General features: G+C 59.5%; 1 protein-coding gene across 1 annotated transcript; it reads left to right on the top strand.

Annotated features, from left to right (window-relative positions):
- Positions 1 to 701: 701 nt before the first annotated feature.
- LOC101008627 (uncharacterized protein C15orf39) lies at positions 702 to 10,915 on the top strand. Its single transcript, XM_003901223.3, has 3 exons — positions 702 to 890; positions 4,788 to 7,589; positions 9,504 to 10,915. Exons 2-3 carry the CDS (start codon positions 4,838 to 4,840, stop codon positions 9,866 to 9,868), a joined length of 3,117 nt encoding a protein of 1,038 aa, XP_003901272.2. The 5' UTR covers positions 702 to 890; positions 4,788 to 4,837; the 3' UTR covers positions 9,869 to 10,915.
- The last annotated feature ends 5,759 nt before the right edge of the window (positions 10,916 to 16,674 follow it).

Genomic DNA, 16,674 nt, shown 5'->3' with positions numbered 1-16,674 from the left:
CCTTCCCCACCCTCCAGCCTCTCTTTGCAACACACCATTCCTGGCTGGGCGTGCTTCCCTCCACCCGCCTCGTAGGCTGCACGCAGGTCTGCCTCACGGAGGGAGCCTCGCCCAGGCTACTTTGCAAATCCCCCAGCACCCTCATTCCCGGTCCTTCCAGGGATGGGGAGATTGCCGCTTCCTCAGACAGTTGCCCTGCCCTAGCAGGAGTCTGGAAATTGCCCTTATTGACTACACCAAAATGAGGGGACAGATCAAGAAGCCCTTCTCCAGCCCCCTAATACACTAGTGCTGGACAGGGGAATGCCGGCACCTACTGTGTGCCAGATATTTGCAAACACCCTTTTCCAAGTTTACACCGCCACCGCTATGAGGAAGGCAGAATTCCACTTTTGCAAATAAGGAAACTGAAGCTCAGCGAGGTCAAGTGGCAGGCGCAAGGTCACATCGCTAGAAAGTGGCAGTGAATGAACGATCTAACGGAGCGACTGAGGGCGCGTGACCGGCCCGCCGGGCACTGGTTCGTGGAGCGTGGCGGGTACCGGCGGTGCACAGCGCCCGCGGCCCGCTCCCGGCAAGCTGGCCCCACTCTGGCCCTCGGCACCCGCTGCCCACAGGAGCGCAGGCTCCCAGAGGCGGGGCCGGGCTCTGCCCCAACCCTGCGAGCCGCCCCGCCCCCGCCCCGCCCCCAGCCCGCCCCGCCCGGGACCGCAGACGGCGCCCGGCGGCGGCGCGAACGGCAGTGAGGAGGGTTGCTCTGAGCTTGCTGTTCACCGCGACTTCTCGCGCAGGGCCCGACCGTACTAGGACCCGCGGCCTGGGCGACGCTGGAGGATGCGGACGCGGAGGCGGCCTGGGGTAGCGGCGGCGGGAGACCTGGCGCGCTGCGGGTAGGAGCTCGCCAGCTCGGCGGGCGCGGAAACTTGGGCCGAGTTTGCGGGCGGCGCGTGGGGAAGGGGCGGATGGCGCTGCTCCAGGGCGCCCCTACCGGCCGGCCTGGGGACGGAGCGCGCCGCGTCTGGGCCGAGGGTCTGCAGCTTCTGGCTGCCGCCGGCCCTCCGCGACCGGGCTGCGGGGCAGGGGTGGCGCCGCTGCTCCGACTTTCCCTGGACTTCGAGGCTCCCGGGGCCTGCTGGCGCCCTGGATCTCCGGCGGAGGCCAGGCGCCCAATCTGGCCTGAAGGAACTCAGGCCGAGCCCTCGGGCCTCCCGCAGGGCCCTGCTCAAGTGGATTGCCGGGGGAGGGCGTTGGGGGGGAGGTAGGGGACAAGGGGGCACTGGAGGGCTGGGCCTGGGGGCGGCGGGCGCTGAGGCGCCGCGGGGCCCTGGACGCGCCCTGCTGGGATGGGACGGCCCTGCGATTTTTTCGCCACCTCTTGACTCACCCGTCTGGCCTCAGCCCAGGCTGGCGGGATCGCCCTGAGGCGGAGGCTGCCCGGACCCTGCGGCCGGGCCGCCCCTGCTCCGGGACCTCCAGCCGGTCTGCGGGCGTCGGTGTGGGGCTGGGTGCGCGGGCCTGCCTGCATGCACACGTGTGCCCGGGGCCAGAGCGAGGGGAGAGCGCAGTTCTGGAATGGCGTGTGTGCAGATGTGGGCCATGCACGTACGTGCAGGCACGGGTTTGCATGCGTGGCGGCGGCCTGTGTGTCAGCCTGCTGGATGCACGTGCGTCTCGGCGCTGCCGGGAGGGGCTTGGGGACACCCGGAAGCCCGCCAGGTCGGGCGCGGCGGCAGCCTCAAAGCTAAATCGGCTGTGGGCCCTAGGCACCAGAGTTATGCTCAGGGCGGCTAGGGCAAAGGGGATAGAGACCGATCCCTTTCGCTTTCCCCTCCACTGGAGAATTTGGGCTGCCCCAGGTTGGGTTGTAGCGTCTGGAGAGTCCGGAGCCTTAGGTAGGGAAGGTGGGAGATGGGAGAACATCCGGCGAGGCCCGATTCAGCCCTCCAGGAGAATCCACATGCTGGCCACAGTTGGGCAGGAATGGCGCTCTTCATCCTGATGTTTGCCATCGACCATCCCTAGGCACCTAGAAGCTGAAAGTGGGAACAGAGAGCTGTTTCCTTTCCCACTGTGTAAGGCAGTGGTAGTGCTGCGGTGGTGGGCTCTTCTCTGGAACCCTGGCCTGGGTGCTGGCTGAGTGACATTGGAGCTTGGCAGAGGATCAACAGAGCTACCTCTCAAAGATGACCTGAGCCTGCTTCCTGGGCACCTGCCCTGTCCGAGAGCTTGCTTGCTTTACTATGGGTCTGGGAAGGAGGCACCTACATTTTGGCAACTGTCTTGAGTGGAGGAGGAGTCTCCCTTGAGGGAGTGTATCCTGGGCTTTCCACCTCCTCCTGGCAGGAGATAAGGTCATTCCCACGTCCCTAAGAGTTCTGTGTTGGCTCCCTGAAACCACCACCCCTCCCACGAAGACTCTTGAGGGTCCCAGGTGGTCTCCTGTCTATTGGCTGGGTCCCAGTTAAGGGCCTCAAGAAGTCTCCAGGGCAGAGGGTATTCCTTGGGCTGAGGCCCAGGAGAGAGGGACTCCTGGGGTTGGGGGTGGGGACCCAGCAGACCCCAAGGAGCGTGTGGGGGAGGTGAGACCGAAGTCAACACTTAACCCAGAGTGTCCCAAGGGTAGGGTGGGCAGGGTCCATACCCCAAAACCCTACAATTCCTTCTCACAGCATTGCTGTGGAGTGAGATGGGGGCTTTCACCCCTCGATAGCAGGTTTCTATCATAGGACACTGTTGTTGGGACTGTCGCCTGTGTCCTAATGGCTCCTCCATGTCTTCTCTAGGCTGGCCTGAGATGTGGGGTTCTGTCCAGATGAACCACCTTGCTTTCTGAGTCTGCCTTGGTGTGGGAGTGGGCATTGGCCCCACACTAGGCTTGCCCTTCCTAGCCCCAAAACGTGCTGGTCTAACTCAGCCTGTGGCTGTCATTGGCTCCAACTTGAAGAAGCAAGGAGAGGGCTGGTCCTTGCTTGCCGGTGTCACTGAAACCTGTGACACTTTGCCTTAGTCATAGCAAGATTGAGCTGGGTGGTCCTTTCTAAGCCACTGAGAGCTTCCAGGAGCAGGGTGCTGGCTGGGGGAGGTAGAGGCAAGTCAGTGTGGCCCCAGCAGAAGGGCTTCAGATGAGCCCCTCATGGGTTACTGGGTGCCTCCTGCCCCGAGGGACCTCAGTTCCCATCCTTCCTTGGTCTTGTCTTAGAGCTTAGTCTTTCTGAAGCATGTAGTTTTTCCATCAATACAATGGGAGTAGTGGCTAAGTAGCACTCTGTGGCTCCTGGGGCCTCCCTCCCTGTACTCCCCTCCCCTCCCCTCCTCTCCTTTTTTTTGAGATGGAGTCTCTCTCTGTCGCCCAGGCTGGAAGTACAGTAGCACAATCTTGGCTCACTGCAACCTCTGCCTCCTGAGTTTACGCAATTCTCCTGCCTCAGCCTTCTGTGTAGCTGGGACTACAGGCATGCACAACCATGCCCGGCTAATTTTTTTGTGTTTTTAGTAGAGACAGCGTTTCACCATGTTGGTCAGGTTGGTCTTGAACTCCTGACCTCAAATGATCCACCCACCTCAGCCTCCCAAAGTGCTCAGATTACAGGTGTGAGCCACCGCACCCAGCCACCTCCCTGGACTTTCACACATGCCCTTGAGGCTATCTTGCCCCTGCATGTGCCATCTGCAGCTTGGGGGTAGGGGTGTATCCAGGCTCCTTATGCTCTGGGACGTTCCTGCTGGTGCTGTAGCACCATCTGCTGGGCTGCCCTGACTCTCTTGCAGAGGGGGAGGAGTGGGGCGAGAGGAGTGTGGCTTGTACAGGCTGATGTTCCCAGTTACCTCTCCTAGGGGACTGCTCTCCAGAGCCAAGTCCAGTATCTCAGCATTGGCTTTGGGCCTAGGGACCTGGGCTGGAGACTCGACTCTGCCATTTTGACAAGATCAGCAGGTCAGAGGAGTGTCACAGGAAATCTGTGAATTTGTAGACAATACTCAGATTCCATGTTTTGGCTGCAGTGGGCGTCACTATGGCATCTTGGAATAGGACCCCGTGGTGGGAGGCAGGAGGCCTGCTTCTCGTTGTGTCTATTTCATTGGTGATTTTGGGATAAATGGGTCTTCTCATCTGTATATGAGGGGGTGGGGGGCAGGGTATGCCAAGTGACCCTCAGACCCAGTGCCCCTGCAAATTCTGAAATCCCAAGAAGGAGGGGGTCTTGGGAGTTGTATGGAGGAAAATTGAACAGAAGGGGCTCCTGGAGTAGGGGTGGGTGGAGGTTCTGTGTAGAATAATTCATTAAACAAAGGGTTCTGCAGCTTAAAATATACAGGTTGGGGTCAGGTGCAGTGGGTGGTTCATGCCTGTGATCTCAGCACTTTGGGAGGCCAAGGTGGGAGGATCACTTGAGTACAGGAGTTCAAGACCAGCCTGTGGGCAACATAGTAAAATCCTGTTTCTACAAAAAATACTAAAATTAGCCAGGCGTGGTGGCAGGTGCCTGTGGTCCCAGCTCCTTGGAAGTTGGGAGAATCACTTGAGCCCAGGAGGCTGAGACTGTGGTGAGCCAAGTTCATGTCATTGCACTCCAGCCTGGGCAACAGAGTGAGACCCTGCCTCAAAAGAATACAAACACGAATTGGAAAGCTCTGTCCTGTGGCTCATGCACTCACAGTCTTAACTGAGCATCAATTAAGTGCCAGGTTCTTAGGTGTAGCAGTGAGCTGATGAGAGCAGCAGCCATCTGCTGCTTTGCCTGTCGCCTGTTTCCCTGACAGCCCCTGCCTTTCTCTCTCTGTCCCAGGTCAGAAGTTGAGTAGCAGGGGCCCAGGAGGGCTCGAAACCTTCACAGCGATGGCAGAGAAGCGACCCCTGAGAACCCTGGGGCCTGTGATGTATGGCAAACTGCCCCGCTTAGAGACAGACTCGGGGCCTGAGCACAGCCTGCCCCACTCTGTTGGTAACCAGGACCCCTGCACCTACAAGGGGTCCTACTTCTCCTGCCCCATGGCGGGTACTCCCAAGGCCGAGTCTGAGCAGTTGGCGTCCTGGACCCCATACCCACCCTTGTATTCTACCAGTATGGCAGGACCCCCACTTCGGACGGACAACTTGCTGACCAACTGCCTGTTCTACCGCTCGCCAGCAGAAGGCTCTGAGAAGATGCAGGACTCCAGCCCTGTTGAGCTCCTGCCTTTCAGTCCCCAGGGTCACTCCTACCCAAGTCCGCCGCTGGCAGCGCCCAAACCTGTCTACCGCAACCCTCTGTGCTATGGGCTCTCAACTTGCCTGGGGGAAGGAGCGGTGAAGAGGCCACTGGATGTTGACTGGACTCTGGTGACTGGGCCCCTGTTGCCCTCAGCTGACCCACCCTGCTCTCTGGCCCCAGCTCCTAGCAAGGGTCAGACCCTGGATGGCACCTTCTTGCGGGGGGTGCCAGCTGGGGGGTCCAGTAAAGACTCCTCAGGGAGCTTCTCCCCATGCCAGCCCTTCCTGGAGAAGTATCAGACCATCCACAGCACGGGCTTCCTGGCCTCCAGGTACACAGGTCCTTATCCTAGGAACTCCAAGCAAGTAATGTCCGAGGGGCCAAGTCCTTGGACCCAGCTGGCCCAGCCCCTGGGGCCACCCTGTCAGGACACCGGGCCCACCCACTACCCACCACCCCACCCTCCACAGGCCCTGCCTTGCCCTCCAGCCTGTCGCCACCCAGAGAAGCAGGGTAGGTACAGCCCAGCACTTCCCCTGCAGCCTCTGGGGGGCCACAAGGGGACCGGGTACCAGGCTGGTGGGCTGGGCAGCCCCTACCTGAGGCAGCAGGCAGCCCAGACACCTTACATTCCCCCGCTGGGGCTGGACACGTACCCCTACCCCTCTGCCCCTCTCCCAGCACCCTCTCCAGGCCTCAAGCTGGAGCCGCCTCTTGCTCCACGGTGTCCATTGGACTTTGCCCCCCAGACACTGAGTTTTCCTTATGCCCGGGATGACCTTTCTCTCTATGGAGCATCCCCTGGGCTTGGAGGGACGCCACCTTCCCAGAACAATGTGCGGGCTGTGTCACAGCCTGGTGCCCTCCAGAGGGCATGCCAGCCTTTGCCAGCGAGCCAGCCCTGCTCAGAGCCTGTGAGGCCTGCACAGGAAGCCGAAGAGAAGACCTGGATGCCCAGCTGCAGGAAAGAGCAGCTCCAGCCCCGGCTCAGTGAGCACTCTGGGCCGCCCATCGTCATCCGAGACAGTCCAATTCCCTGTACCCCCCCAGCACTGCCCCCCTGTGCCCGGGAGTGCCAGTCTTTTCCACAGAAGGAGGGTGCAAGGCCACCCAGCTCTCCACCAATGCCTGTCATTGACAATGTCTTCAGCCTGGCTCCCTACCGTGACTATCTGGATGTGCCGGCACCCGAGGCCACAACTGAGCCTGACTCTGCCACAGCTGAGCCTGACTCAACTCCGGCCACCAATGAATTTCAGGACAAAGGCTGCAGGGGGACCCCACCCGCCCAGGAGGGCCCCTCAGGGAGTAAGCCCCTAAGGGGCTCACTTAAAGAGGAGGTAGCCTTGGATTTGAGTGTGAGGAAGCCCACAGCAGAGGCCTCGCACATCAAGGCTCCCAGTCCTGTGGAGCATGCCAAGCCCACTGCAGCCATGGATGTGCCGGATGTGGGCAACATGGTGTCAGATCTGCCAGGCCTGAAAAAGATAGACACAGAAGCACCAGGCTTGCCTGGGGTGCCAGTGACCGCAGATGCTATGCCAAGTACCAACTTCCACAGCTCTGTGGCCTTCATGTTCCGAAAGTTCAAGATCCTCCGTCCAGCACCTTTGCCTGCAGCTGTGGTCCCGTCCACACCCACCTCAGCTCCTGCTCCCACACAGCCTGCGCCCACCCCCACATCTGGGCCCATTGGACTGCGGATTCTCGCTCAACAGCCCTTGTCCGTGACCTGCTTCAGCCTGGCACTGCCCAGCTCTCCAGCCGTAGCGGTGGCCTCCCCTGCCCCTGCTCCAGTTCCATCCCCTGCTCCGGCTCCAGCTCAGGCTCCAGCTTCAGCCCGGGATCCAGCTCCAGCTCCAGTTGCAGGCCCTGCTCCGGCATCTACTTCAGCCCCAGGGGACTCCCCGGAGCAGCACTTTACAGGACTACACGCGTCCCTGTGTGATGCTATTTCTGGCTCCGTGGCCCACTCTCCTCCAGAGAAGCTTCGCGAGTGGCTAGAGACGGCTGGGCCCTGGGGCCAGGCTGCGTGGCAGGACTGCCAGGGTGTGCAGGGGCTGCTGACCAAGCTACTGTCCCAGCTACAGCGCTTCGATCGCACCCACCGGTGCCCCTTCCCCCATGTGGTGCGAGCTGGTGCCATCTTCGTGCCCATCCACCTGGTGAAGGAGCGGCTCTTTCCTCGGCTGCCACCCGCTTCTGTGGACCATGTGCTGCAGGAGCATCGTGTGGAGCTGCGGCCCACCACGCTGTCGGAGGAGCGGGCACTGCGGGAGCTCGCCCTGCCGGGCTGCACCTCGCGCATGCTGAAGTTACTGGCGCTGCGCCAGCTGCCTGACATTTACCCCGACCTTCTTGGCCTGCAGTGGCGTGACTGTGTACGCCGCCAGCTGGGTGAGCATGGGGCAGCCCCAGTGGCCACCGGAGCTGTATGAGCAAGTGACAGGTGTGTGTGCTGTGTGAGTGCGTCACAGCTGAGGCTGCGTGATTCCAAGGACTCCTGCCTGGGTAGGGGGCTCTAGGGTGGGCTCTAGGTACCGCCACCCCTTGACCCTCCAGACATCAGTGAGCACCTTCATAGCCTCCTTTGTAGTCTTCTGAACATGCCGGCTGCTCTGTCCCCATGGAAACTCCTCAGTCTCCCCTGGTGCTGCACCTTCTTGGATTCCCTCCTCTGCCTGTGCCTTCTCCATCTTTGGTGCAGTGTTTCCAGTGCTCTGGTTAGGCCCTGTTTTCTAGCTGAGATCATTTCCCCGATCTCCAGCCTCCCCTTTCTGAACTCTAGCCCTAAATAACCCACTGCATGCTGGGCCTCTGCCCCTGGGTCTCCCACAGTGAACTCATCCCAAATCACACTCCCGAGCCTTCCCCTCGGCTCACTTCCCACCCTCAGTTCTCTTCCATGTTGGTGAATGGCACCCCCTTTCACAAAGCTCCTCATGCCTGGTGAGGGCCACAGTTGCCTTTATGAATGCGTAGTTTTGCAGTCCTTGCTGGCCCTTCCATACACAGAAGTGTGCCCATAAATCGCATTGTTTTGTGGTTTGCTTTTCCTCTACTAAACGATGTCTCCTGCCTACTGTTCTCCAGCTTGTTTTCTTTTTATGTTCTGGAGGACCACACAACTGCCGAAGTGTTGTGTGGTGTGTATGATCACGCTTCTTCAGCTAGAGATCTGGTGATGGGACCAAGTGGATTCTGTCCTTGTCCCTCCTGCATCAGTACACCTGGCATCGCAGCCTGAGGCCCCTCTAGTTTTTCTCTCCCTGCTGCCTCCACCCTCTCCCATTTCCACCGCCCAGCCTCTTCCCTGTAGAAACTGTTCCTAGTTCCATCCCCATAGTGGCAGCCTTGTCCTGGGCCCTTACCTGGTTAGGATGGGGAAGGGCCTGAGGCAGTGAGGTGGCAGATGAGATGAGCTTAGGAGCTGGCTGACCAAAATCCCTGATCCCTGAATACCTACAAAATTGGAGCAGATGCCTTAATGGGATGCAAAGGAAATCCAGACTCAGGCAGTCTGTTACTGAGTGAGGGTCCCGCATCTCTCAGGGCTGGGCTGCCTAGCTCAGTCCTCTTCCCATATAGTTGGGCTGTCTGGGGCCCAGAGAGGGTCAGGTCCGTTTCTCCTGGGCTGCCTGATTGGCAGTAGAGTCTGGGCACTCCGCATAGTCCGCGGCTGCTCTGACTGGAGCTTGCAAGAATCGGGGGCCTGGGAAGGAAGTGACTGAGACCAGGCTTCCGGTCTCTGGCTGAATTTTGTTGCCCCTGTCCTCACTCCCTCCCCGCTTGGGGGCCGCCTTTCTGTGTGTGCCCCCAAGACAGTTATCCCTGCTTTCCTTTCTTGTGGGTTCCTATGCTCCCCCAGCATGGCTGTTAGGGCAGTCTCTACCTGGGCTCGGCCTCGGGCTTGGGCTTTGGTTCTGGGGCTGGTATGGCAGAAACATGATGGCTGTCTTACATGGCATGGTCCTCTGACGAGTCATGTTCCCATGACTCAGTTTTCCATCTGGACAATGGGTATTGGACCAGGCCAATGGTTCCTGGCCTGCTTAGCCCCTTTGCTGTCATCCTTGTACCCAAACAGCCTCTCCTGAGCAGTACCCTCATCAGATGGAGTTTCTGGTGTCACCAGGGGAGAAGCACATCTTTTTGGCTTGGATGGTCTGGCCAGTGGGCATGTGTGGGGAAGAGTTGTGATGCCAGCCTGACTTGGGGTACAGCAGAACCACTGTTCGGATGGCTTTGGAGGCCAGGAGGTGGGACCTGAGGGTATGGGGTCTGCAGGCTGACTATGTGTTCGTTTTCCAGGTGACTTTGACACTGAGGCTGGAGCTGTGTCCTCCTCAGAGCCCACTTTGGCCAGAGATGAGCCAGAGAGCCTAGCCCTGGCTCGGAAGTCACCGGCCCCCAAGGTCAGGAAGCCAGGGAGGAAGCCACCAACCCCTGGCCCGGAGAAAGGAGAGGCAGCTGCTGGGGAAGAGTCCTGTGCTGCCTCCCCTACCCCTGCTGCCTGTGCCAGCCCACCTGGCCCCACACTGAAGGCCCGCTTCCGCAGTCTGCTGGAGACCGCCTGGCTCAATGGCCTGGCTCTGCCCACATGGGGCCACAAGTCAAGACCAGACCGGCCCTCACCCTGCCCACAGCTACTGGACAGCCAGAGCCATCACCTGTAGCACTGGTTGCCAGTGCTGTGTGTATAGTGATCACTCTCCACCCTTCCCTTGTGCCTGCCCAGCTGCCCCGGGGCCAGGAGTGGGTGCTGGGGCTGGGGCTGCTCCCTTGGAGGGGTTCCATCTCTGACCCTGGGGCCCACCCAGGGTGGGCTGAGAGCCCCTGAGCTTTTAACACGAGAGTCTTTATTGGATGGGACTACTTCCTATTTCTTGCCTAGAGAACACACACGGGCTTTGGAGCCCGACAGACCTGGGTTTGAATCCCGGCTCGTGTTCTTGCTGCAGGACCTGGGCGAGAAACTTCACCTCTGCTGAGCCCTCGTTCCCCATGTGTAAAATGGGACAACACAACCTACCTCACAGGGTTGTCGTGGGGATGCTGCCTGACACATACCCTGTCCATACCCTGTCATGATTTGCTCTCTGCTTCCTCCCTGGGACAGGGCCTAGAATTGGAGGCAGAGAACCTTCCTACAGAAAGTCTTCATGTGTCCTAGGACTTGGCTGTCATAGAGTGGTACCTTAGACAGTGGGTGTGACTCACTTTGAGGAGTCACCCTCCAGCATTTGGGGTTGGGTTGGCCCCACTCCAGGCTGGAGCTCCCTGAGGGAGCCTGCACTCCCTGCTCCCAGTCCCCCCTGTTGGTGCAGGGATGCAGCCTGGAGCTGGTGTCCTTGTTCTGGGCCTGCTGCTGCCACCGCAGGAGGCCCCAGGCCTGTCCTGAATTGACATCAGTGCTTCAAACTGCCTCCCCCGCTCCTGGCATTATCCTAGGAAACTTACGTTTTCTAGAAGCTAAGCAGCTGCTGGGACTCAGGGACTGATGCAGGTGGACTGAGTGGCAGCTCAGTCCTAGAAGGTCTCTGAAGATCTGGACTGAGGATCCTGCTGCTCCCCAAGCTAGAGCCCATCAGCCAGGCCTGCTGTGAGCCACCTGCCTGCGGAGTGCTGAGCTGAACCAAAGGCTGGCAAGCTCTGGGCCTTATTTAAGGGATTGTGATGGGCCCTGGAGGCAGCCCATTAAAGTATCTGGCTTGTGTTTGGAAGTGGGGCCTGGCCGTGTGTTTGGGGATGGTGGGTTTCGTGTTCTGTCACTGTGTGCCTAGCCCTTTGCTTGCAGGCTGCTCTCCCTGCTCCCAGTCCAGAAGGTGCTGGGTGGCTCCTGCACCATTGTGCAGATGGCTGTGGCTCTGTGGACCCCTCTCACATACATACATGCTTGCTCTGGGAAAGCCCTCTCTCCTGAGGCCCTGTGGGTCCTGGTGGTGGTTGGTCTGTGGGCTACTGCCTGGTGAGAAATGCTGGTTATTAGACCCCAGCATGTGCCCCTCTCCCAGGGCTAAGCATGTCTTTCATGGTCTGGGTAGAACTGTCAAAACCTCCCCATGGCTGGTGACCATGCAACCCACTGACGTTAGCTTGCGGGATGGGGGGTGGTGCGCTGGGCCCACCCTCTAGAGACCCCGCCCCTGCCGGGCTCTATTCCCCCAGAGGCTTGTTCTCAGGGCAGCTAGGGTGGCTTCCTGGGGCTGTCTTCCCACTCCCCCTGGGCCAGGGGCCAGTCCACTGGAGCTTGATGGAGCTGTGCGGCATCCTGGTGGTGGTCACTGGACCCAGCTGCGCTGTCCCTCTTCTGGCAGCCTGGCCTTAACACTAGGCTGGGATTTGGAGTGGCAACTGCCATTGTCCCCTTACACTTCGTATAGGCCCACAAAGAGCTACTGGGCTGGGAAGGGATAGGTAACCACAACACGTTGTGGCCACTGCAATGACAACCTGGGTGGAGGGTCCATGGGTCCCGGAAGAGGTGGTACCTGAATTGGGCTTTGAAGACAAACACAAAATCACATGCAAAGTGGGGTTTGGATAGAGAACCACACGTGCAGTCTTGGTGAGTCTGGAACAGGAAAATCCCCAGGTGAGGCTGGAGCTCCCAGAACTAGAAGGAACAGGAACAGGGACAGGGCTTGGAAGCCTGGCTAGAAATCCAGCAACCCAGGGACTCAGTCCCACAACCTGAGGAATGGGGGTGTGAGCCACGTGGAATCATTTGAGGCTACTCCTACAGGGAGGAAAGAACTGCAGTGGAGGCGGAGTTTCTGAACCCAACCCTGGATCCCCCAGGCCCTGGCAGCCATGGGCACCTCGTCAGCCCCATCAGTCACATCCATCTCATCGTCAACACCTTAACGGAGTGATGAGCTCTTTATTCTTTTTCCTTTGGTCCTCCCTTCCCTCCGTCCTCTCCTCTCCCTTCACACCTGTACCCCTGCTGCATGCCTGACACACATCTTGCCAATGGTGACCAGACAGAGTGAGGGCTCAGAACAGGCAGGGCTCAGCACCTGGGTTCTCCTGTGGCCCCAGAGGACTCAGAATGGTGGAGAGGCCAGGCTGGGGTGGTGTGGAGCCAGGCCTGGCTGGAGTGAGGTGCTGCTCTCCGACACTGCTCTATCCAGGGAGGCCCTCTTCCCCTTCCGGCTCCAGTCTGAGGGGGAGAGACTTAACCTGGCCTTGAGAGTTCTAGTCCAAGGGAGGAGATACGACAGTGTCCCAGGGACCCCAGCCTGAGGTGGTGGGGGCAGGAACCATACTGCCCAAGACTCCTAGTCTGAGGGAGGCAGCGCCCTACCTGACTGCCACCCCTAGGGCAAGGAAGGAGTGAGGGCAGCGCAGTGTGCTGGCCCCACCCCACCCCTCAAGGAGACCCGAGCAGGTCCACCTAAGGATGGGGCTCAGGTGAGTGAGGCCCAGCCTTCCCATCCTCCCACCTGGCACCCTAGCCCAGTAGAAGAGGCAAAGGGCCTGGGCGGCTGGCTTTGCTGACAGAAGTGGGGCTAGCAAGGTAGTGGGAAGGACGACAGTCCTGTCTTGGGGAACTCAGAGTAGGAGCTGGGAGGGGGAGAGGGGCTCCCGGGACAGAGTCATCTCGTAGGGAACAGCACCTCCAGCCAGGCTCAGCACTGCACCACCCCAACCCAGCCTTGGCAGGGACCCTGGTGCTGAGCCCTGCTTTTCCTGAGGCCTCGTTCTGCCCTGTCGCTGCTGGCAATGTCCATGTCTGGGGGTGTTATCAAGACCCCAAAGCCCCTTGGTGACGCCAGACGCCTCCTTCCCTCTGCCACTCCTGGCCTCATTGATGCCCCTCTTCCTGTGAGTTTGTTCTCACTCAGGGGGTTGAGTTGAACCAGCTGGGTCTCCCTGAAACCTCCTCTGGGGATCCCGGGAGCAGGACCCGACTCTGACCTGACTGGCTGTGACTCTTCTCACCCTGCAGTTCCAGTGCCAGAGATGGGGGGCGCTGAACTCCCAGCCCAGCCTGCTCCCCCAGCTGGTGCGGGAGGAGGGCCGTGGGGCTCCTTTAGCCCGTGGACACAGCTTTGCTGCTGGCTGTGTGCTGTGCTCTCTCCATGGGCAGCTCCCCAAGACGCCTCCTCCAGACACCCCCTCAGCGGGGAGTACCCAGTACAGCGCTTCCGGAGCGCTGTCTGCCTCTGGAGATGGGATTGGGGGAGTGCTGCCGAGCCCCTCCTGTCTCTCATGCTGCACATGGACCCCTTTTCCAGGCTGGCGGGAAGCTGAGGGCCTCCTTGAGGCCACTGCTGCCTCCGTGAAGACTCCAACTCTGGGTGTTCTAGCTATGGCCCACTCAGAGGTGTGTGTCGATGAGCCCGCGACCCCTTCTGCCACAGCCCATAGCCTCAGCTTGCCTGGCAACTGTTCCTCCCACATCCTGCCTCTGTCCAAAAGGGGTCCAGCTTCCAGGTCCCTGTGATTTCTTGGGACAATTTGAACCCAGGGTCCTAGGAAGGGGTGCTGAACCCCTTGGAAGGACCTCAAGGGTCCTTTTCTATGATTACTGGGTTTGGCAGGGGATCCCTTGCCTCCTTGTCCAAGAGCCTCCGATAAGGATCTGCAGACCCTTTTCCTCCTCAGACCTGGATGATGGGACCAGGGCAGGCCCCTCCTGTATCCCCTAGCTCCTCTCCTACATATAATTCAGAACTTGGGGTCCCAAGCTTGGTGGCTGCACCTCCTCAAACCCTGTAAACCTCTTAGACCCAACCCCACCACACCCTCAGAAGGGCTGGGGCTTCAGCTTGGGGCCCCACTGCACAGGAAGCTAGGGCTTCTCTGCCTCCTGCTGAGGCCTTGACGGCTCCTCAGTGAGGCCTTGCTCTCACTCACTTCCTGGCCCCATGGACATACCAGGACCCCAGCTTCCAGAGGCCAGGTCTTTGCCAGCCCCACCTCGCCATCTGCTGCCACCCTGGCATCTCTAAGCCCAGTAGGCCACAAGAGTCCTTAGCTGCTAAAGGACTGGTCCCCACCAGATCTGCCTGGTGCTTCCCCAGAGGCCAGTGGGCATCCCCAGCCCCCAGCCCTTGGTAGCCCAGCCCCATCTGGGTGTTGCCAGCTTGGAGCTTTCTTCTAGACCTGTGAGAGCTATCCCATCTGGAGTTAGCTTAGACCTCTCCCGTGGCCTCCAGGGCGCTTCTGACCCCAATCACCTGGCAGCCTGTTCTCCAGCATTCCTGGGACTGGTGGGGAGGCCTCTGCCAGCTCAGTGGGTGCCCCTCTGCACACCAGATTTGCTTTCCTTGCAACCCCAGCAGGAAGTCTCATTCTTTGTGGTGCCCGGCCCACCCCTCTGATGTGGGCCCTAAACCTCCAGCTGGCCCAGCCCTGCAGAGTAGGTTCCCAAAGGCATCTGCAGCAGTTCCTGTCATACTGGTCTCCCCCGAGGGTCCCCTCTGGAGTCTGGTACCACAGATCTTGGCGGGGTGGGAGGTACAGCTCAGTCTCCCTTCCCCCTCATCCTGCTCACTGGGGGCCCTGTCCACCAAGGCCCCTGACTGCTGGGGGACCCACACCCACAGCCCCCTTCTTTCTGACTGCTGGCCCTTCCACAGCCTGGATACTTGAGCCCTGGCCAGAGGGATAACGATCCCAGGACTGTCCTCGCAAGTGGAGAGGCTACTTGGCACCAGGCCCTGACTTCTTGGGCTGAGCTCAGCAGCAGGCGTGTCACCAAGGCCCCCGGGCAGAAGGGGCTCAGCCCTGAGGGCCCATCACCTTCCCAGCTTTCCCACACCTGCCCAGCTTTCCCCCTGCCCCCAGCCGCTGGCAGACCCATCTTGACTCATTCAGGGTCCTGAAGACCACGCCAGGAAGCAGCTGGCAGCTGGAAGAAGCACCTGGTGTTTCTGCGTCGCCCACGCTGGGTTGCAGTGGCGCCATCTCGACTCACTGCAAGCTCCGCCTCCTGAGAATGGGTTCACCCCATTCTCCCGCCTCAGCCTCCTGAGTAGCTGGGACTACAGGTGCCCACCACCATGCCCGGCTAATTTTGTTTTTGTATTTTTAGTAGAGACAGGGTTTCACCGTGTTAGCCAGGATGGTCTCGATCTCCTGACCTCGTGATCTGCCCACCTTGGCCTCCCAAAGTGCTGGGATTACAAGGGTGAGCCACCATGCCCAGACTCTGCATCTTTTTTTATGGAGCTCCCTTGGGTGGGAGGGGCTACAGACTCAAGGGAGACTGCAGGCCACCCCTTCCCCACTCCCTGGCTGGGTGGGCTTCCAGCTCAGGAGTCTGACTGGAAGGACGGGACCGTCCTGTCACAGAGGCAGGTCTGAGTAGTCCAGGCCCAGTTTTACCCTCCAGCAGGGCCCCTCCCATTCATTTGTCCAGCTGGCTTTGCCCAAAGCACAAGTGATGTCTGTGTGGACTGTGTCCCCTGTCCCCAAAGGGAGTCTGGCTCCAGTCCTGGCCTGGAACTCGGACACCTTAGTATCAGAGGCCACATCTGGCAGGGTGGATCAGCATGGTCTGCCCACAGCCAGGGCAGGTACCATGTTGGCAGCCCCAGACCTGACACCACTGCTCCCGTGTCCCCTCTCCACTTCCATCCTGCACACTACATACACTACATGCTGTCCCTGATGAATCCAAGCTGTCAGCTTCCGTCAGCTTGGCCGGGAAGTCACGCTGACTGTAAGAAGAATGGTGCAGCCTGAGTTGGGGGCTAAGTGGGAATGGGCCTGGTGTGGGGTAGGGGAGGTGGGGGTGAGGCAGGTGTCTGGCGCCTCTCTGCTTATCTTCCCTTCTCCCTTGCCCACGAAGGAGGCATCTTCTCCATGTCCCTCTGCCACCCCGGGGACATAAAATACTGCCCCAGGTCTGTCTTCCCTTGGACGTAGCCCACCTACCTTCCTGTGGAACTCAGGGCTTTGTTTTGTCCTGTGGCCCACATGAGAAGCAATTATCCCTGCTCTGCTCAGCTGAGAGAGGACAAACTGAGGCAGAGCAGGGGAACAACTCTGTCATAGTCTGCCTGTTAATGGCAGAGTCAAGACCATTGAGTGTCAGGTCCAGTGGACACTAAGTGTGGAGGCTGTATTAGCCTGTTTTGTGTTGCTCTAGAGGAATACCTGAGACTGGGTTATTTATTTATGTTTGTTTATTTATTTATTTTTGAGAGGAAGTCTAGCTCTGTTACCCAGGCTAGAGTGCAGTGGTATGATCTCAAGTCACTGCAACCTCTGCCTCCTGGGTTCAGGCTATTCTCCTGCCTCAGCCTGCTGAGTAGCTGGAATTACAGGCATGTACCGCCATGCCTGGCTAATTTTTTGTATTTTTAGTAGAGAAAGGGTTTTGAAATAGAGTTTTGCTCTTGTGGCCCAGGCTAGAGTGCTATGGTATGATCTCAGCTCACTGCAACCTCTGCCTCCCAGTTCAAGCAATTTTCATGCCTCAACCTCCCAAGTAGCTGGGATTACAGGTATGCACCACCATGCCTGG

Source organism: Papio anubis, unplaced genomic scaffold, assembly GCF_008728515.1.
Source record: "Papio anubis isolate 15944 unplaced genomic scaffold, Panubis1.0 scaffold199, whole genome shotgun sequence".
Lineage (NCBI taxonomy): Eukaryota > Metazoa > Chordata > Mammalia > Primates > Cercopithecidae > Papio > Papio anubis.
Note: the sequence above shows the minus strand (reverse complement) of the source record. Positions and strands in the feature narration are given on the sequence as shown.

Excerpts from the sequence above, each read along its gene's own strand:
- LOC101008627 (XM_003901223.3), top strand. The coding sequence starts at position 4,838 with ATGGCAGAGAAGCGACCCCTGAGAACCCTGGGGCCTGTGATGTATGGC. Across the intron at positions 7,590-9,503 it reads CTGTGTACGCCGCCAGCTGG|GTGACTTTGACACTGAGGCT; the intron begins GTGAGCATGGGG and ends TTCGTTTTCCAG.